Source organism: Pogona vitticeps, chromosome 5 (assembly GCF_051106095.1).
Source record: "Pogona vitticeps strain Pit_001003342236 chromosome 5, PviZW2.1, whole genome shotgun sequence".
Taxonomy (NCBI): Eukaryota; Metazoa; Chordata; class Lepidosauria; order Squamata; family Agamidae; genus Pogona; species Pogona vitticeps.
This window is the reverse complement of record NC_135787.1, coordinates 14,719,334-14,741,350: the sequence shown is the minus strand read 5'-3', so window position 1 is coordinate 14,741,350 and position 22,017 is coordinate 14,719,334. Positions and strand designations below refer to the sequence as shown.

The following is a 22,017-nucleotide window of genomic DNA, read 5'->3' as shown; positions in this document are numbered from 1 at the left end:
GACAGGCTGTGATGCACTGCCTGCTTCCAGGCTGAACGCTCAGACATCAAGGTTTCCCAACTACTGAGGTCCATTCCTAAGGCCTTCAGATCCCGCTTGCAGATATCCTTGTATCGCAGCTGTGGTCTCCCTCTGGGCTGATTTCCCTTCACTAATTCTCCATACAGGAGATATTTTGGAATCCGACCATCAGCCATTCTCACAACATGCCCAAGCCAACGTAGATGTTGCTGTTTCAGTAATGTACATATGTTAAAAATTCCAGCTCGTTCTAGGACTACTCTATTTGGAAATTTGTCCTGCCAGGTGATACAAAAAATGCAACAGAGACAACGCATATGGAAGGTGTTCGGAAGGTGTTCGGCTTCCTCTCCTGCCGTGCACAAAGGGTCCAGGACTCACTGCAGGACAGGAGTGTGCTCAGGACACAGGCTCTATAGACCTGGATCTTGGTAATGTATATGTCATCAGCTTTTTACTAAGCCATACTTCTTTGTGAGTCTAGAGCAGTGGTTCTTAACATGGGCAATAATGCTCCCCAGGGGGCGATTTCATTTTTCAGGGGGGCGGTAGAACGAAAAGGGGTGGCGTGGGGGCGCTGGAGCAGAAGGGGGGCGGTAGGGGGGCGCTGGAGCAAGCCAAACCTGTTAAGATGGCTGCAGCCTTTTTACAGTGTGCATGAATATATATTTTCCTCCAATCTTAATTTAGTTTCAGAGTTTTCGTCTTGAAATTTTTAGTTCCTGCATTGTGGTTTGTTTTTATGCCCTTTTTATATTTCTTCTTGCATCTTAAAATTCACTTGCAACTAAATCATTAAATGTTACTTTTTTGGGGCTTTTCATTTTCTTGGAATTGAATTTTGTTTTCAGGGGTCATTGAATTTAAGTGTCATAAATAAATAAATAAATAAATAAATAAATAAATAAATAAATAAGAAAGAAAGAAAGAAAGAAAGAAAGAAAGATATCACCCCGGGAAGGGGGCGATGATAACTTCCTCAATGGCTCAAGGGGGCGTTTCTTTCTAAAAGGTTAAGAACCACTGGTCTAGAGAACGTGGTAGCTGCTTTGCCAATACGTTTATCCAGCTCAACATCTAGGGAGAGAGTGTCAGAGATCCTTGAGCCAAGGTACACAAAGTCACTCCTTCATAGGATTGCCATAAATTGGAAGCCACTTGGCGCCAAATACCGCTAGGTGGACGAGCTGATGACTTGGCCCTTCCAAAATTGTTCAGCGCCTGCCTCCGAAGAAGCGAGTTTTCTGTAGGCAAGTTTGCCCACACAATTCTTCCTTTCTCGGCCTCCTCCGAAATTGCAGGCAAAAACAGGGCGGGATGGGGGGTTCCTCCCCCCCCCCGTCAAAGAGAGGGTGGGAAGGCGCCCCGCCCCTCCCCAGCGAGCAAGCCCATGCGCTGCTGCCATTGGTTCTGGCAAGGGGTGGGGCCAGCACCCGCTCGGCCTGGGAGGGAAGAACGCCTCGCCTTGTTCCCTGCCTCACTCCCGCTCCCTCCGCGCGCGGGGCCCGCCCACGGCGACGCCTATTGGGTCTCCAGGGGGAGGGAAGGGAAGAGGCTCGTTCTGTTCCCCTGCCGCGATTGGCGGGCGGAGGGGAGGGAGGTGGCCCCGGGCCCGCTCTCTGATAGGGCAGGGGCGCTGCCACGCAAGCACGGTTTCTCCCGCCCCCTTTTTTCCCCCCCTCTTCCAGCCGCGGTGGGCAGGGAAAATATTTCGAGAATTCCGCCGGCCAGCAAGACGTGGGCTCGCGCTTCCCCTTCGGGTCCGGGAAGAAGGAGAAGGTCTGTCGGCGGACTTGGCTGCTCGTCATCACCGAGAAGGGGAAGGGGAAAAAAAAAAAGCCCTGCCAGGTAAACGTCCCGCCACAGCTACCTGCAAGCCTGTCTTTCGTGCACCCTTTTCGGCTTGTTCTGGCTTAGCGGGGAAGAGAAAGCCGCGTTTCGTTCCCAGGAGGGAGTGGCTCGAGCAAGGCAGATCTCCCGATGCGATCTCCTCCGAGTCGTAACGGATGGACGTTTGCACGAATGTCACAGGGTTGCGTGATCGAGGAACGTGCAAAAAAGGGAGGAAAAGGGAAGTTGCTTCTTTGCTTGCTTGCAGGCTGTCCTGTGTGTCTTGGAAGGCGAGGGCTCTCGTTACACTAATTAAAAATGCAACTGATTCAGGATCCAAAGCACGTTTCTCAGCCCTTTATTTCCGGGTATTTATAAACCATTGGCTTCTATAGATTTCACATCACTCGGGGAGGAAAGATCGGTAGAATCCAACGGGAGTTTTTTTTCTTTCTTCCTAGTGTAAAAATGCGTTTACGATTGGCAGCAATCCTGCCCTAAATATTTCCGAATAGGTCCGGATCTCTCTAATCCCAAAGAGGTCATTCAAACCCCCATAAATCGGAAGCGACCTGATTGCATAGCAATAAGAAGCCTTTCTTATTTAGAATACCGGTATCTCGCTTGGTGACAGAAAGGCAAGCTCTTAAAGGTAGGTGGCAGTCAGTGCGTGAGGTTATTTAAGAAGCACGAGCCGCGTGGGACGTCTCTGGTGGGAGAAAAGAAGGCTGGTGGGTGTTATGATCCTGAAAAGGATCATTCCTTCGTTTAGGAGAGAAGGAGCCTGCGAGGCACCAGATGTTCTGAATCAGCAAATCCGACGGTCCCTGGTTGTCCATGATGGGTCTCGAAATTGTAGGCTAAAACACCTGGAGTTCCCCACCCTTCCTATAGATATTTTCTGAAAAGCAGAAGAGCCATTTTTCTTCCTTGCATCCTGTTTCCTATGTTTGTCACTCAGATATTTTCAACCAGAGAAGACTAACATTCAGTGGTGTGCATAAAGCTTGTGTCCTCGATCCTCCATCTGCACGATCGAGTTGTCACTTTCACCGATGAGAGAGAGGGGTAGGGCTGTAGGAGAGAAGCTTAAGAGAAAGGTGGCTTGTCTCAAAGCCCTCTTAAGCGTCCTCTCCCCTTGTGAGCCAGGGGATCAAAAACTACAACATCTAGCTACACTACAACCATTGCCCCTTTGTTTGTTGAACTATTTAGAGAGGTACACTCCCTCGGAATCAGGAAGCTCCATTTCATGCTCATGGCTACCATTTTGTTTCATTGGGGCGAACTCCGGATTGCGAAATTATTTCTTATACAGTCCTTAGGGTGCTTCCTCAAAAGTAAGCCCAATTCGTTTTAGTGGCGCTTACTCATAGGCGGCGCAACTCGGGGAGGTGAAGAAGGTCCCCCAGCTCGTTCCCTAGACGAGACTTACTCCTAGGTAACCTCGTGTAGGGTTGAAGCTCTCCGTCCCTTTTCGGTTTTCCAGAACCCCCTCCCTTTCTCCCCCCCCTCAACGCCATCCCTTTCCTGGCATGGCGGTTCTGCTCCATGACCCGTCCTCGTTTGCCTTCTAAAAAGAGAATTTGGAGGCGAGTGAGAGGATTTTCTCGCGCTGCTTTTTTTTTTGCGACGGGGCTATTCTGAATACGTTCCCCTTCCTTCCGGCAGTCATGAAAGGCAGGCTCGACTCCCCTCCCGCGTTTTGAAGAAGAACGAGGGGGCGGGAAGGCGGCCCTTCGGCGCCTGGTCTTGGTGGTGGTGGTCGGTGCGGACCTCCCCCACGGGCGCGTGAGAGCGTACCCGTGTTTTGTTTCAAGAATGGTCGTCGGGAAGGAACGCGGCAGGACCGTCCTCTCCCCAGGGTGCGCTGCAAATGGCGCTTCCCTCCTTGCCCTCAATTTGGGAGAAGGGTGACGGGCAGGAGGAGACTGGGCAGCGGCGGCAGTTCGGTTTGGCGGGGCCGGAGGGCCTTTTTTAAAATATATATATTTCGGACGAACGTCGAGCCGCACCCCCCTGCCAGAAAAGTGGAGCTGGGAGCCTTGGGACCGCCGCGGAAAAAGTGGCCTCCGTATTTGGGGCCTTCTCGCTGACGCGCTAGAAGGCGTATCTTGGCGGTCTTTGGCGGGGCGTGGAACTACTATGTGAGTGTGTAGAATGTGTGTGAACGAACGGGTAGGATTTGCAGGGAGACTCGGGTTTTTTTCCATTTCGCATGATGCAATCTTGCTACACCGCCGTTTGATTTGGCATCAAAAGAATACGCTTCTACTGCTTGATAACACTGAATAGGAACAAAGGATTTTCCATTTTTTTAAAAAAAAAATTGCATTATCAGTGCAGTTTTCTGCATATTTACTTGGAGAAGTACTGCTGTTTTCAGAGGATCTTAGTCCCAGATAAGCATAGATGCGATGTGCTGTCAAGTTGGAATTGACATATAGCCACCCTAACAGGGCTTTCAAGGTAAGTGAGATATTTAAGGAGTGGTTTTACCAGTTCCACAACCCCAGTGATTTTGCATGGCTGATGGGAGATTTGAATCCAGGAGAAAATCTCACAAGAACCTATCCTCCATGTTTGGCAGACAACAACAATGAGACTACAGTAGTAGTAAACAATTCGTAGTAGTAGCTCACAGTTTGCTGTCCTTGCATGAAACCCCAAATGTGGCTTTTTGAGGTGGCATTTTGCCTAATTCTAGCAGGAGCCCACCCCAAACCCTGCCCCTTTCCTGCAGGTATCTGCTGATAATCTTAGAACTGAAGAGCCGGGAGGGACCTTTATGGATCATTGACCTCCAGCCCTTGTTGAGGAGGCACCAGCTGGATGCCTAAGCAACTGAGCTGTCCAGCATTTCTCTTCCTCCATACTACTCTCTCCAAGGGACGGTAATAAGGAAGCCAACTCACTCCACAGCCTACCTCTGCTGAGGGCACCTTGCTTGACAGGTGCTTGAAAGGTGCTCAGATCGCCTACAGGATTTTATACTCTCTGGGCACTCAAAACATGGATTTGGCCATCCCATCTGACCCATCTATTACTATTCCAAAACATGGAATGGGCACAAGAGTGGTGCTATTTTGGCTACATGAGGGTTGCTAGTTGGATATTAAAAGAGGTAGTTTTCCTGTTTTATCATCCAATACAATTCTGTGATAAGCTGACATTGTCAATGAGTTGGGATAGGAAATTAAACCTGAATTTTGGTCCAAGTTTGCAGGAATGTGTACCTGAACTCTGCTCCAGGTGTACAGTACAATCCACTATGCCACATATTGAGTTGATTATTGAGTAGCTACATTCTGCTGGTTTTTGTTTTTCTGTGGCTTTCTTGTTCCCTCTTTGGTATTCTACTTGCAGTGCTGGCTTTGGAAAAAAAAAAATCTGATTTCTTGCATAACCTCACTAGCCCATTGCACAAGAGTCTATTACAGAAGGAGTTAAAATATTTCTTCCCAAAGGACAGGTTGGCCCAAGTGACTTGCTGTCAGAAGCAAAAGGTGCCCTATTCCTTGAACAAAAGCCGACCAGACTGCCAGTTGAATGTTACTTCAACATTGAACTGGCAATCTGGTTTCCTTTTGTACATGGAGTAGGACACAATTTTATCACACTTAAGAATAGCAGACTGCCTTAGGATCAGAGGTGGGATTCAGCAGGTTCTCACCTATTCTATAGAACCGGTTCCTAAATGTACTGTTGGTTCTTAGAACCGTTTGCTGGCTTGAGATGAATGAAGGAGGAGGGGCCAGGTGACCAGCGACGAGCGGGGGGGGAAGGGGGCACAATTAGCTGCCTCCCTTCCCGTGCCACACTGTGCCGTCTGAGGTGGGGTGGGGGTGAGAGAGACAGAGCCCTGGAAAGAGAAGAGGCATCACTGGGGGGAAAGGGGGGAGGATGACTCCTTGAGGGGTGGTGATTGACAAGGCATGTGGGCAGGACACAGGGAAAAAGTTTTGGGGTGAGACCGCTTCAGTCAAACACCCAACCGTCCTCGTTTTACTATGATTTTTTTCAAGTTAAAGGTACCACATAAGACTGTTGCTCTGCCTAGAAACAGTTTTTTTAAAAATATCTGAGAGAATATCCAATGCATGAACCAGTGACGGTCTCACTGATCCACGCAAGCAAGTATGCAATAGAAAAGTCACTCACACCACAAAGAGATCAAACCTCCAAGCCTCATTTAGAATAGCAAAGAACTTTTCCTCCTGCCTCAAAACTGACAGTTTTGGGAGACAAATGGCACACATATGGCCCACTCTGTTAGAAGGAGGAAGACAGCTATCAGTATTTTAACACTAGTAAGATTTACTATTCTTGAAGGCCATATATCCAGGTCCAAGAAAGGAAAACACATAAACATATAAATAGATAAGGGGAATTGAAACTCTTCTCTCAGAAGCGGCCGCTGAGGGTCAGTGGGGGAGGTGGAGCCTGCCAGGGCTCTGAGGGAAGCCATCATCACCACCAGCGCCTCCACCAACACCAACACCCCTCAAAGCGACTGGTGAGGAGAAGCGGTGGGTGCGGGGTGGAGGGGAAAGATGGAGGAGGAGGAGACCTCAGAGGAGTCAGTAACTGAAGGACTGATTTAGGTGGTGGGGTTGAGGTGGAGTGGTGACAGATTGAAAAGAGACCATACCTTCCAAGCCAGAAGGAAGTGTGTGTGTGTGTGTGTGGGGAATAACTCCACAACAGGTGCATAAAGGCGGCCTCCAGGTAACAACAAGCAGGGCTATCAGTCATTTCAGGAGGAGGAAAGGGGAGGGAAGCAATTTTTGCTGGTGAGTTATAGGGTGAAATAGGAGGTAAAGGGAAGGAGAGATGTGTCAGTTCTCTGTCAAACTTGGTCATAAGCACCCACTGTGAGGTGTGTGTTTGTGTGTGTGTGTGTTTGGCACATGCCCATAGTGAGGGTAACAGCAGCGGTATGCCCAAACAGATACACTGTTTGCGCATACCGCTGGGAGACCACTGTGGAAGAAACCCTCATCGGATCCACTGTCCTGGGCATTTATTTATTTATTTATTTATTTATTTATTTATTTATTTATTTATTTATTTATTTATTTATTTATTTATTTATTTATTTATTTATTTATTTATTTATTTATTTATTTGTCATTAGGACATAGAACCTGTTGTTAATGTATTTGAATCCCACCACTGCTTAGGATAGATAACACATTGTTGTTGTTTAGTCTTTAAGTCGCGTCGAACTCTTCATGACCCCATGGACCAGAGCACGCCAGGCCCTCCTGTCTTCCACTGCCTCATGGAGTTTGGTCAAATTCATGTTGGTAGCTTTGATGACACTGTCCAGCCATCTCGTCCTCTGTCGTCCCCTTCTCCTCTTGCCTTTACACTTTCCCAACATCAGGGGCTTTTCCAGAGTGTCTTTTCTTATGAGATGGCCAAAGTATTGGAGCCTCAGCTTCAAGATCTGTCCTTCCAGTGAGCACTCAGGGTTGAGATAACACATAGCATGTGCAATTCTGTCCTCCAGGAAGGTGCACCCACTTGCTAGCTCCCAGCATATGTCGTCCAAGGCATCTCTCTTGCTCTATCCAATGGTATGGTTGACTCTACCCCAAAAGCCAGTATAGTACAATGTAAAAGATACAGTGTCAGACTAGGACTCAAGAAGTGTGAGACTCAATTCCCCTCTTGGCCATGGAAACTCACTGTAAAAACCTTTGTTATATATCTTGCATCTCAGAAAACCTATTAGGGTTGCCATGAGTCAGAACTGACTTGACAACATGTAAAAACATAGGGAGCAGTCCCCACTGAACAGAGTAGGACTTGTGGTTGTTGTGGGTTTTGCGGGCTTCTTGGCCGTGTTCTGAAGGTGGTTCTTCCTAACGTTTCGCCAGTCTGTGGCCGGCATCTTCAGAGGACAGCAAACTGTGCTCTGGGTAGGCTTGAGAGTGGAGTATTTATGGCTGTGAGAAAGCTAGTTTGTGAGATAGGCTATTGTCCTAATCAGGAGATTTCATTTCATTTCAGAATCAAAGAACATGAGAGACACTGCAGACTAAAACAACCAGAAAAATCTGCAGTAGCTGAACATGCCCTAAAACAAACTGGACATAAAATTTTATTTCAACAAAACTTCAACCGGAAGGAGGAAAGTATGAAGCTCAACAAAACCTGGCTCCCAGCTCTCAAAAACACAGAGTGCAAAAGGTCAACGAACTCCACCCAGCCACAAGGTCAGGGGATTACTACACACAAAAGACCAGCTAATGACACCCATCAACCACAGGGACAGATAATCTCCCCTCCTTATCAAAACAATACACCCACAACAAAACACACTAATCAACCATCTCCTGATTAGGACAATAGCCTATCTCAGAGACTGGCAAAACGTTAGGAAGAACCACCTTCAGAACACGGCCAAGAAGCCCGAAAAACCCACAACAACCATTAGATCCCGGCCGTAAAAGCCTTCGCGAATACACAGAGTAGGACTTATTTCGCAATGAACTTGCTCAGTAATGTGCTTTGAGTCTAATGATGATTTCTGGAGTCTTTTGTGGCCTGGCCTGGGGATGTTCATCCCAACTTTTAGGGAAAAGGTACATCTCACTTCTGATTACCAGTCACCTATGGAAACTTTGCTTAATGATACGGTATGATGTTCTGCTTAGTCATGGCTGTGTCTGCAGACTCTTGAGTGACTTCTGACCTCCAGGGCAGTATATTTGACAAGACTATTTTGCCTAGTCACTTTATTGCTGTGAATCAGAGAGAGTTGTTTGTCACTGTTCATAGCTATGTTGCAGAATTTGATTGAACAGATGATTTGGTGGCAAGCAGAAGTGAGGTGCTGGAAGACAGACTTATGTGTGCTGTGCGTCTTGTCCTGTATATCCTAATCTAGCTTGTTATGCTTTTGAGTGCAGCAGAGTGTCCTGTTGTCAAACTTAAAGTAGTTTTGGTGGCCAATCCAGTTTGCACGTGAAGTGCAAGACCATTATTTTCTTCTTTGCATCAGGTGACAAAATATCTTGGACTGTCTAGACGTGGGCAACCCAAAAGTGGTTTATAAATTTGGTGCTTTCCATCTCTATGCTGAAAAGTGCTGGAAAGTTGCCCAGATTGTTGTCCTTTCTCCAATAAGTAACTAGGCTTTATATATGTAACAAGCCAGCATAGAGCGGTTGAGAGGCGGTTCTGCATGAAAGCTTGTGGGGATGAACAGATTCATTTTGTTCTTTGACATCTTGACATTCAAACAGCTTTGGTTAGCATACATGGCTGTCCTTGTCTGCATATATATATATATATTTAAGAAACTCCGTGAAGCAGGTTAGGCTGAGGGAGAATGATTTGCTTAAGGTCAGTGAGCCTCACACCTGAGCAGGGATTTGAACTCAGGTTTCTCCAGTCCTAGGCCAACATTCTAAATCACTATAGCATGGAGGAATGGGTAGTTTGTACTCTCACAGATACACCCTGACTGCTGCCTTATCTAAATATGAGCCAGAAAAACCTACCAGCTTCCTTTTTAAAAAGGGTACTATGATGGTACCTGGGTTCAGGAGGCCTCTAGCCATTTAGCCCCATTACCTTGTGGTGGAGTGCTAGAGAATTTGGCCTTGAAAATCTTTTTCACATGAGATAAGTTGCAGGTATTACCGGTACTCCCTTCTTATTACTGGGCAGACACTGGCCTCCACATCTTTGGCCAGCTTTTCCCAGGCATTCATGGAGAAATCTGAATTTGCTAGATAGATTCCATATTCTCTAGTTTCTTTACAGGAACTCATGTCCCTCTCACATACAGAGTACATTGTGTCAGGCAGTAATTGGAATAAATGTAATTAACATAAAGTTAGCTATATTTAAGATAGATTCCTTGGCTACTACAACACTGGCACAAGTTATTTAAATACTCAGTGCTGGAACTCACAATGGCCTGGGTGTGCTTTAACTGACCTCTAATCAATATCACTGTTGTTCTGTTGCAATGCTTTGAAGTGGATAGAGGAAGCCTTGAAGGCGCACTAAAAGCTTACTTAACAGAGATCCAAGATGTTTGAAGTTTAGATCTTGACTCATTTGCCCTGAAGAGGTCTCATCAAAGTTCAACCCTAAAAAACACACACAAATAAGATAACTTGTTGCAAATTAGTTCTAAAATAAATGCTTCATGAAATTTCTTAAGGGCCAAATTTTAAAAAATTGTCTGGCATGTGAACTTTTTAAGAATATAGGTTCAAGGGAGAATTCACAAATTTCTTTCTCTTGCTTCTGCCATAAATTATGATACAAAGGTTTCTGAGTGGAGTTCTATAGAGACAGTGTATCAGTATTTTTCTACTTCCATAATGCTTTACAGTGGTACCTCAGTTTACGAATTGAATGCGCTCTCCAGGACGTTTGTATTGCAAAAAATTCTTAAACCGAAACACGGTTTCCCATAGGAATGCATTGAAAATCAATTAATTTGTTCTGGAGGTCAGAAAAAAGTTTTAAAAGTATTTTACCTGTTCACAACTATATAAAGTGCACTTTAAACACATAAATACTGTAAAGGAACATAATTAATAAGCTGGCATGGAAATCACGCCACAACGCAGAACACACAGTAACAGGCATGGAAACGACGAAGCTCAGCTCCCTGCCTTTCCACCGCTTGAGAAATGCACCAAAAAAGTTCCAAAAAGTCCCAAAATAGCTGCAAAAAAATTCCAGAATGGCTCCAAAACTTGATGCAAAAACTGCTACAACACTTCCACACTCAACACCACATGCTACCTACAGACTCCAGCATGCAAGGGGGCGGTGCTATAAACCTCCCAGGCACAATGTGTCCTGGGGAAACTTGCTTCGTATTGCGGGAAAAATTCATAAACCGAGGCATTATTTTCAATGCATTTTCATTCATAAACTGAAAATTAGGTAAACCGAGGTACGCCTGTAATTGAGTGATTCAATGAGGTGGAAAATCCATGGTGGACAGAAAGAGGTAGTAGACACAGTGCATTTAAACTGAGGAAGTCACTATTACAGGATGTACCAGCTTTAAAAAGTAATTAAACAAAAGGCTGTTAGCCATGAGGGTTGTATGCTAATTTCAAGATGACCAATGTACCATTTTGACTACCAGTTGTTAGAGAATAGGAGTGTGGGGTTGGTTATCCCGTGAGTTTTCCATAGGCATTGGATTGGTAGATACAAGAAGAGAATGCTGAGTTAGGTTAAATTTTAGCTGAACCAACACAGTTCTTCAAATGTATCTCAACTTTGTAAGCTTTCTTAGTTCCAATGCAAAGTTGGAAAAAGGAAGGCAGGAGGCAGCAGCATTAAACTTGTTGACTGTCTTGTACTAGTTCAAAGATATGTATTACATCAGATTTTTCTAACTCTGCACATAAATCTTATACCAGGCATCCTATTGTTAGCTACACCTCACTTCTTTTGAGTCTAGATCCTTGTGTTTTGCCAATCCCAATCATTGTACATGTATGCGGATATAGAAAGAAGAGGGGATAATGCTATAAATAGCCTGCTCTTTCTGGTTACTGGAGTATAATGAAGGCTGCCTCTGTTGTCTCCTTGTATCAGGTGACTATCACTAATTGGATTATATGAAAGCAGAAACCTGTGTTTGTCCTAGATGTTTCTATGGAAATTCTAGAGTCAGTCTAGTTTTAATGTCAAATGATGCAAGGTGTGTGTGTGAGAGAGACAAAACGTAGTGATTTTGTTCCTTTTCCCCCTGAGTGGGAAACACAATATTCAGTGGTGGTGGTGGTTATATGTCATCAAGTCACCTCTGGTGACCCTATGAATGAGTGATCTCCAGAATGTCCAATCCTCATCAGCCCTGCTGAGCTCTTGTAAACTCAAGCCTGTGGTTTCCTTTAGAGAATCAGTCCATCTCATATTTGGTCTTCCTCTTTTCCTGTCTTCAACCTTTCCCAGCATTACTGTCTTTTCCAGAGAATCTTACCTTCTCGTTATGTGACCAAAATATTATAATCTCAGTTTCATCATTTTTGGCTCCAGAGATAGTTCAGGCTAGATTTGATCTAGGATCCACTTTTTCATCTTTATAGTGGTCCAGGGTATCCGCAAAGCTCTCCTCTAGCATCATATTTCAAACGAACCATTGAATTACCATTGCCACCTTCTGTACAGTGACCTTGAGTGTCACTGCCATGGCCTCCTCCACCAGTGTCGCTTTCAGCTACAACTGCTGCACAGTAGCTGTCTTGAAGAGGGTGGATGTAGCTTAGTCTGGTGTCCCAGTTGTGACCATTTCACCTTGAGTGGTCCTGCCAGAAGCCCAGGTTCATAGTGGAGTCTTGCCTCCTGATGGTGCTCACTGGCACACTCAAACCCCCTTCACTGCATTAAGGTGGGCATACAAGAAGAGGATCCTCAGTGTACCTTTTCTATTTAGTTCACTGTTTCTGAGCTTTAAGGGGGAAGATTCTAATTGCCTATGTGCCCAAATCTTCCACACTCCAAAGAATTTCCGTTTGTGATGCTTGTTGACTTTTGTCAAGTAGCAAAGCAAGGTCGTTCCTCTACTTCCTTTCCTTTGGTTGCTTAGGTTAAAAAGAAAAACCTTCCACTTCAGCTGTCTTAGCTCTGCAGGTGCTGCTGGCTATGCATGCCTCTGATTAAACATTCTTTTGAGCTGCAGGTGGAAAATTCCACTGTTAAAGCATGTCCTGTGCAGGATGCAGTTCTCTTGAAATAGGGCTAAATACTTGGAGAAAGAACTGGGGTGTGTGTGATATTTTGGCATTCTGGCTGACTTTATGAAAACACCACGACCTGCAAGTAGAAATAATAGCATTCTTCGGCTTACGTCAACTTCGTTGCCGGAGGTGATAAGAAATTGCATGCAGGTGAGCAAATGGGCTGGAAGGGTAATGGCAGAGCATAGAATGTCCCATCATAGGAACTAGGTAGATTGTGAGAGGAAGCCCTTTCATTCATATTGAATACAGAAATAACAGTGGATTGTTCCATGTGAGATGAAACACTTTGTGAGATGAAACACTCTGCCGATCTGCAGTAGACAAGTAACACATTTTTCTTAGTATGTTTTAAGTGTCCATCTTCCTTTGTTCTTCCTAATCGTTTTGATTCCCATTTGTTCCCTCTCATCTTCATGTACAGTACCATATTTTTCTATGTATAAGACTATATTTCTGTCTAAAATCTTTAGACTAAAAATTGAGGGTCATCTTATACATGGAAGTAAGCTGAGGAGAGAACAAAAACAAATGGAGGTGAAAACAGGGATCAAAACGATCCTGCAGCGCTTTGATCCCTTTCCCCCTACACTTGCTAAGTCCCACTTAGATTTCTTAATTTTGGATTAGAAAAGGGGGGTGTCTTATACATGGGGTGTCTTATACATGGAAAAATATGGTATATTGAAATATTGCTGCTCATTTACCTTGCCCTCCCATTCGTAAGCATGGATCATTTTTCCATCTTCAGTAATTCCCAGTATATAATTCGCTGTATGAGTTTATCTGAGTCTTGAGCTTTTTTCAGCGAAGCCCTTCTCTTGATCCCAAGAGCTTCAAAAGAACATTTGATGAAGAAGACATGAGAAAGGGCCTTTTTGATGGCTGCTTCCAAACTTGAAATTCTTCCACCAAGGCTCTAGGGATCCCCTTTGTCTGGGCAAGCCTTTAGGAGACACAGAACAGAGGAAGGAACTCTTCAGTCCCAAAAAATCCACTGCTGGTCCCATTAAAGAGTTTCATCCTTTCTTTTGTTCCTGTCAAAGGTTTCCACAGGATGAAAAGGATCCCTGGAACTTAGGTCAAAGAAAAGAAATATGTGGCTAATGCAATATAAAGAGTGCTGCTTATATACAATTCTGTAGCACTTAAAGCACTCTCTGTGTGGTTTACAGTTTAATTATACAGACTACACACTGCCCTCCACCCCCTTTGAGCTGGGTGCTCAATTTAACAACCTCGGAAGGATGGAACGCTGAATCAACCTTGAATCTGTTGGGATCAAACATAGGTTGCGAGCATAGTTTGGACTGCAGTACTGCAGGTTAACCACTGTGCCACAAGGCTATAATCTGAGTTGCATGGTGTAAAATTGTGCAACAAAATTCCAGCCAATAAAAGACAGCCTTATAATCAAAAGCACCTTGTGGTAGTTCCATCGGTTAGCTAGGGTGCAAAAAAATGCTAGCCTGCAAAACCTGACTAATGCATGTAACAGTGACGCAAAACATGTGTGATCCACTGGTCTGACCGCAGCTTCTTCAGAACAGTTTTTGCTGACAGCAAGTATTCCTGCCACATCCTTGTTTTAAAATTGCTCTTGATGCACTGAATGCACACTTGAATAATAGTTTACTTTATAGATTAGCATGATGTATGTGTTCCTCTGCTGCTATAGCGTGGTTCCTGAGAAACTGACATAAATATTGCAGCATTCCATGGTTTATTTGGCTATCAACCTGCTAAGTGACATTTTTGGGTGAAGTACTTTTTTTTTCAGTCTCAGCATCTCACCTCCAATACATGGGCAGCGCCCAAGAATCTTGCGTTGCTGCTCTGCTATTGCAGGATAACACATTTACTGTGTACTTTACACAGTCCAGCGTGCTGTGAATATATTTACCTTTGAATGAATAAAACAGTTAATTCAGAGCAAGTGTTTTATGAAGCAAATGTTTGGGAGATAGCATCTTGCTGCAGCTGCTATCTAATCTTTGTTCTTAAGCAGTTAAACAATGTGTTAAAGGGAATGTATTACTAAAAAGGAGAGTTATGGACCAGGCCTGGCTCTGTTGTTGTTGTTGTTGTTGTTGTTGTTGTTGTTGTTGTTGTTGTTGTTGTTGTTGTTGTTGTGGGTGGTGGTAGTGGTGTTACTTGGTAAATAAATGACCTAGTGCTGGTCTCCTGCTCAGACTTAACTGATGGCAATAGAGGGGAGAGACAAGCTGCCATTTTTCATTTCCCACAATGGCTCTGATGCAATATTATGTCGTGGCATTGTGGGAAATGTAAAATGGCATTTCATTGAGCCAAGATAGATTTTATTAGGTTTCTGTTGAGTTTATTGTGAGTTGTTTTCATATTCCTTCCTTACCCAAAATATTAATTGCAAAAGAAACCCAAATCATATTCTTGAGAAGGACCCATGAATGTATTGTGTTCTACACAGACTTCATATTTCTGTGTACAGTTGTCCAGACAGAAAGCAGGCATTTAAAACATGCCTGACACATTTATTTTACACAGCCTTTAATATCAAATAGTAGACCTTTTGGCCTAGATGGGCGGGTTAGAAATCAAATCAAATAAATAAAATCAAGACCTCTGCATCAGGTATTGCAGGGATCAGAGTACAGTATATGTTTAAATGATGCCACAGGCTTAGTTCTCACTGAGGAGATAAATCTTATCCTGGGCTATGGCATATCACCCACAGCAGGAGCTTCGCGTATCCTTTCCTGTATCAAAATCATATTTGCAGAGTGTGTTTTAGCCTTTCCTCTCACATCTTCATTTTTTTTTACTGTGCAAGGATTTCTTTTACAAGGACAAGCATATAATCATTCTGTCTCTCACTAGCTACTTGAATTGGTACAGCCCAAACTATAAACTTAGCAGCAGCATAAATAACTTGTCTGCTCAAAGCAGAATTAGCACAATGGCCTCCTGCTTCTTGCAAGCCTCCAGTGAGTGATTTTTCCCTTCCCTCATGCCCCACTTGGTCTCTCTCTAATAATTGACATAACTGCCCCTCCCTGGTATTCTCCCCGTCTCCTTGGCAACCAGCTATGGCCACTCCCATTCTTCCTGCCCCCCAACAGGCCGCTCCCACTCGGCTGCCTGTTCTCTGTGGTTTTTAGTAAAGAAAGGAATGGCCTGAGGGACAGCTTTCTCCAGCGAGAAGCACAAGCTGTACCTCAGACCTGGCACTGATGTCAGGTCCTTATCTTGTAGAAATGTTAGCACAGCAAACTGCGCTGCTGGTGTAATTCCTTGGCTCAGTTATTCCATAATTAGCACACAATAAAACCATACTACTTTTCCTTCCGACATTTTTATGAGCATGGAAGACAAGCTGAGGTTTCTGTTAAGCTTTTTTTTGTTTTTCTGTTCTTCCTCCAGGGACCTTTAAGACAGTATTTTTCCTGCACCCCATTTTATCCAAGCAGTAATCTGGTGGTGTGGGCTGTGTTGAGAGTGTCCAGATGATTTCTCCCTGCCATGTTGAAAGAAGAATACATGGAAGGGAATTATGAGGCAAGTGGGCCACCCTTGCCTGCATCTCACACATTTGACAGATGTAAGAAGGCCTGATATGCACGTGTCATTTATTGACAGCATTTTCATCCTGCTCCTAAGCCACAAAGTCTCTCCAGTGGCTTACATACACATATCAATATACACTTGCATGTGTAGGACAGCTCCATCTAAAAGGAGTACCTGGGCTCTTCATATTGAGGAGTCCTTCATGTATCGTCACATGTTCTTCATCGTCACTGTGTATAAAAACAAAGGAGACGGGGGTGACAGCAGTAACTACCGTGGCATCTCTCTTCTCAGCGTTGTAGGGAAGCTGCTTGCCTGTGTTGTACTGAAGAGACTCCAAGTGCTTGCAGACAAAGTCTATCCAGAATCACAGTGTGGATTTCGTGCTAATAGATCCATCACTGACATGGTATTTTCCCTCACTCAGTTGCAGGAGAAATGTAGGGAACCAGGACAGCCACTCTTTCGGGCCTTCATAGATCTTACAAAGGCCTTTGATTTAGTTAGCAGGGATGGCCGTTTTAAAATACTTCCCAAGATTGGATGTCCACCTTGACTCCTTAACGTCATCAGGTCCTTTCATGAGGAAATGAAGGGCACTGTAGTTTTTGATGGCTCAACATCAGATCCCTTTGACATCCAAAGTGGAGTGAAACAGGGCTGTGTCCTTGCACCAACCCGTTTGGGGATCTTTTTTGCTGTCATGCTGAAGCAGGCCTTTGGAACTGCAACAGAAGGTGTCTGTTTCCAGACTAGATCAGATGGAGAGCTCTTTAATCTCTCTAGATTGAAAGCGAAGACCAAAGTCCAGCTGAAATGCATGCGGGACTTCCTCTTTGCTGATCATGCAGCTGTTGTTGCCTGAAGGCCTTAGGAATGGACCTCAACAGATGGGAAACTTTGACATCTGAGCATTCAGACTGGAGGCAGGTCGTGCAGCATGGCCTCTCCCAATATGAAGAGACACTTGTTCAGCAGGCAGAGGCAAAAAGGCAATCTTGAAATCAGCAAAATCAGGGAGCTGGACAGGGGAGAGATTGTATTTGTTTTCAGTGTGGAAGGGATTGTTACTCTCGTACTGGCCTTCTCAGCCACACCGGATGTTGTTCCAAGACCTCCATTCAGAGCACATTACCGTAGTCTCTTGAGACTGAAGGATGCCTACACTTCTTGTATACATAAGTAGTTCCCCTTTGTGTTCTGGCTGGTTGTGCAGATGGTGTCGCCGTATGTCAGCAGACACCCTTGTCTTATCTGTCTCCTACAATTCTGACCAGCCCAGGATGGCCAAATCACTCCACCACACAAACTTTTGATCTGCTGACCATTGTGCATTTGGTAATTGCCACAGTTTCGACCTGAGGCACAATCTTTATTCGTCTTCCAATAATAATAATTCTGGAAGTTCAAGTGGATTCTGGCTTACTGCAGCCCTTTCCAGGAGTGCTCGGAAATTATTGATCATTGCCTTCTTCTGGATTTGGAGCTTGCCCCAAACCACACAACTACAAATAAAACCACCATTAGAAAGGAGTGTCAGGCTCCACCTCCTCCATCACTTTCTCCACATGGAAAATGGCATGGGTATGTTCTACATGTGAGTAAGAACTGTGAAAAATCTGCGTTCTTGCTTACATGGACAGCCTAAACACCAACAGGAACATCTCTGTTATGCAGATACATCGCTTTCCACATGGAAAAGACCAAGAGAGAAAGGGCTCCCTTGTAAAGATAGTGATTTTATTTGTACAATTAACCCTTGAAAAGGGTTCCAGGCTATCACCATCTTCATGAGAGCTAATGTAGCACATAGGCTAAAAGCTTTTGCTAGGAAAACCTGGGCTTAGTAAATCTGGTTTCTCAGCTTCAAGCCCTGCCCTCCTCAATCTTTTATACAGTGTTTAGTCTGAAGATAACACCAACCTTGAATAGTCTGTTAATTACCCAAGATAAGGGTCAGAAAATGTAATGTAAAAGGTAATGGTTGTCCGTGCGTGATAGGTATTAAAACAGGAACTGAACCCTGTGCAGGTTTCTATCTGAAACTGTTTTCTGAACTGCATTGCTTAATGGAAGCCATATGTCTGGACTGATCAAAAGTTGCAAGTAATTAGTATTACCATTCACAGTTGCTCTAATTTGAGATACAATATTGCTCCATAATGATGGTGTAAATATAGCTTTACTGCCTCCAAGTGCAGTGTAGCTAACAATGAGCAGTGGTTGGAAATCAGACGTATTTTAGTAAATATAAGTTATAAATATAATGTGGCATATTTTCTCCAAACTAAACACATTGGTCAAAATCCTGTCAGTTCAACCTAGTGGCATAATATAATTGGCATAAACCTTGCTGGCAAATTCCGGCAAGTTAAGGAGTTAGTGCAGACTTTTGCTATTGTACATGAGAGCACACAACTTGGCATGCAACAGCAAATACCTATGCTAATTTCTTAACTTGCAACAATTTGCCAATGATATTTCACTAATTGTATTATGCCAGAAAAAAGACCACAATGCAGTTTTTACCATTTAGTTTTTTTCAAACATTCGATATTTTTCTATATTCCTTAACTGTTTCTATTGTTTTGGTCCCCATTTGTGTACAAACTTCTTAAAGTACAGGATTATATATACTATTCGAGATGAATTAACTGACTAGTGTAAAATAAAATGGATCTGATTCTTTTCCTGACATTAAACCTATAGTTCTAATGAAATGAGAAATGGTATTTGCGTCTTTTGTGGTCATTTCACTCTGCGATCTCATGTTTTGCTTTTGTTCAGTTGGTAATAAATTAATAAAGAGAAAAAAACCAATAGAACGCCTTCTGAAATTGTATTTTGTGGTATTATGTACTAACTGCCTCTTCTTTTTTTACCTTTCTCTTGGACAGCTTTTTTTTTGATTTGAGGACATTCCACAACTTGCTTCCCCCTCTTTTGTTCTTCACTAACTTCTCTGGAACCAAGTTATGTCCACTGCTGCATTAATAAATCTGGCTAGAACCAGGGGACACCAAGCAAGGAGAGTGCTGCTAACATCTCGCATTTTGCAAGACGAAAAGCGTGTAACAGTTGTATGCCAGAGCTCTACCAGTGAACGCAGAACCTCCCGCTTTGATCTGGATGGTAGTGGCCGCCCTGCCACATGGGACTCCTTTGGCATTTGGGACAACCGCATTGATGAGCCAATCCTCCTGCCACCAAGCATAAAATATGGGAAGCCAATCCCCAAGGTCAGCCTGTCACATGTGCATTGTGCCAGCCATATTGGGAAACGGAAAGAAAATGAAGACCGATTTGATTATGCCCAGCTGACTGATAATGTCCTATATTTTGCTGTTTATGATGGACATGGTGGGGTGGCAGTTGCTGAGTTCTGCAATAAGCACATGCGGAAATATATCCAGTGAGTATGACTTGGTTGTCTAGCCTTTGTTTAGCTCTTTGAGTGGAAGTGGGAGAGAGAACAGTATGGTAGCATGGTCTATTGCAGTTTTTATGTTCTGTCCTCAAGAGTTTGTTTGTTCATTCGCTCGCTCATTCACTTGTTCGTTCGTTCGTTCGTTCATTCAGTTTGTATCCCACTTCCATTAGTGTCGCAGCACTACTCTGGGTGAGTTCCAAATGAATGTGTAGGTTGTTGTCTGTAATCCTTTTTTTAGAAGGGCTGCATCATGCTTGCTGAAACATAGCCACCAATGTTACGATGTCATAGTAGGTGGATTCTGGGTGGTCTTTCTTTTTTATCATGGGTGGATGTTTCATTTAGTGCAGCGGAAGAAAATAAATCAATAAAATATATCCTTTTCTAGTTGTTAGTTCTGGATTGCATAAAATCCTAATGAAGATGTCTTCTGTATATATGTATTGCTAAAGTATTAAGACAGTGTATTTCACCTGATCATACTAAGGTCACTACATCACATTGTTATTCTTAAGATAGTTATTCTTGTTTCCAACTTATAGCAACCTTCATAGGGTTTTCCAGATATCAAGTACTCAAAAAGTGATTTACCAGCCCCTCTGCCTGGTGCTACTATAAGTAATCCCATCAGCCACATATGGTCTATCTGCTTATCAAGAGTCTACAGTTGTTGGTTAGCCTCGGCAGGCAAACCAAAAGTTGTGGTTGCCATTGGATACCCTTCCATCTCAGCAGCAGATGCAGAAGGTAGTAGTCGGGATGATCCTTCCAGTAGAGCATACCGGCTTTTAACATTGCTGTGTGAAGGTCCTAGGCAACGATGTAACAGCACCTCCTTTCTTTTCTGCTGTAAAGTGTTGTGTGTGTGTGATTCTAGATATTCCAGCTAGATTGTGCTATGTTATAGCCAAATAATCACTTACTTTCTTTCCTCCCAGGTTCACAGTTGGGATGATGCAGGGATCACCATGACACTTTCAGGGAGGGTTTGCTGCATGTCACAAGTACCACATGGAATCTTTTGAATACATAGAGGGCTACATTTGTGTTATTTTATTTGGAAATTACTTTAATGTTGACACTTCTTTGTTAATGCTTTTTCCAGAGAATTTCTCGCTGAAGAGCAGGACATGGAATTAGTATTGACCAAAGCCTTTTTAGAAATAGACAAAGCATATCAGCGACATGCTCACTTATCTGCCAATGGTAAGTGCCCTATGTTTCAGTTCAATAATGGGAAAAGAAAACGTACTTTTCATAATGGCATTTAGTTTTCTTTTGTTTTTAATTAAAACTAAGGCTGCCTGTTCTAGGCGAAAAGACCAATTTTAACATACAAGGGTCTGCTGAAAACATGATGTCTAAAAATGATCAATGATTTGGGCCAGTTCTTCTGGAAACATACGGACGAATTTGGAAAGTCAGATGAATGGATGCACTAATTTATATGGTTAAATTCTCTAGAAAATAATTTGTGTAAAACTATTTATTTGCTATAGAATGCATGTAGCTGTGCCTAAATTAAGATAAAATGGCTGAAATCTCGAAGGCTATTCTAAACTTTTTTGGGTCTGTGACTGCAAAATAAATACTACTATTCTAAACATGGGACATCATTTAGAAAGCATATTATTTGTGGAGTTGAAGCTGGTAAACATGTTCCCTGTTAGATCTTTGAAGTAGATACATTAAGGCATCAAACTACAAGTAATGTGAAATAATACAAATTAACTTGAGTGGAACATATTGTTACCCATAGACCAGTAAAGCAAGAGTAAGCACTATAATGCCCTCCACATGTTTTGGACTACAAGTTCTATGAGCTCTGTCCATTATGGCTGATAATAAGGTCTTATGCAAGAGACTTCAGTGGTGAGTAACTGTGGCCCACCAGCTCTTACTGGAGTGCAACTCCCATTAGCCTTAGCCACCAAAGCTAGAAGGTCACTGTTACCCTTTGTTAGACTAGGCTGTAGTCTTAGGAATAATCATTGAGAAGTAAGTGCTGCTGATTATCATTTAGACTCCAAGTAAAAGTGGCTGGGCTGTACAGAGTTCTTTTTAAAAAAAGGAAAGTGGCAATCAACTCCTTAGGCTTTTTACATTCTTTGACAGTCTGTGAAGGTGGATGTGGCACATTCTACACATCTTCAGAAGGTGGTATTGTGCTTATCGGTTATCCTTTAAGTGGCATTGTCATGTGAATGGTAAAAAAATTATTTTTATGGCAGAGCTTTAATCTGTTTTTCTGTCAGAGTTTTGAGCATTCTATTACTGTAGCTCAGGGCTCCATTTAAGGGCTGTAGCTCAGCCTGCTGAGTACATATGTTGGCAGTGAAGACCCCAAGTTTGTTTTCCTAGATAGAGGCTAGGGCATAGCCCCTTCTAAAGCAGTGGAGAGCTGTTGCTAGCCAGCATAGAAAATACTGGTTTAAATGAATAATTGGTCTGATAGCA

General features: G+C 43.5%; 1 protein-coding gene across 4 annotated transcripts in view; it reads left to right on the top strand.

Moving 5' to 3' along the window:
* Window positions 1-1,684: 1,684 nt before the first annotated feature.
* The window catches only part of PPM1K (protein phosphatase, Mg2+/Mn2+ dependent 1K), a 34,029-nt gene continuing 13,696 nt past the window's right edge, over window positions 1,685-22,017 (top strand). The window contains exons 1-3 of one of the 4 annotated variants that reach the window (XM_020796487.3): window positions 1,685-1,869; window positions 19,028-19,542; window positions 20,666-20,766. In XM_020796487.3, the coding sequence (XP_020652146.1) occupies window positions 19,106-19,542; window positions 20,666-20,766 (538 nt within the window). In that variant the 5' untranslated portion in view covers window positions 1,685-1,869; window positions 19,028-19,105. Of the gene's footprint in view, window positions 1,870-2,252; window positions 2,504-3,633; window positions 4,321-19,027; window positions 19,543-20,665; window positions 20,767-22,017 lie in introns of those variants that run through there. The other 3 variants (XM_078394554.1, XM_020796488.3, XM_020796490.3) reach the window with 3 other exon arrangements.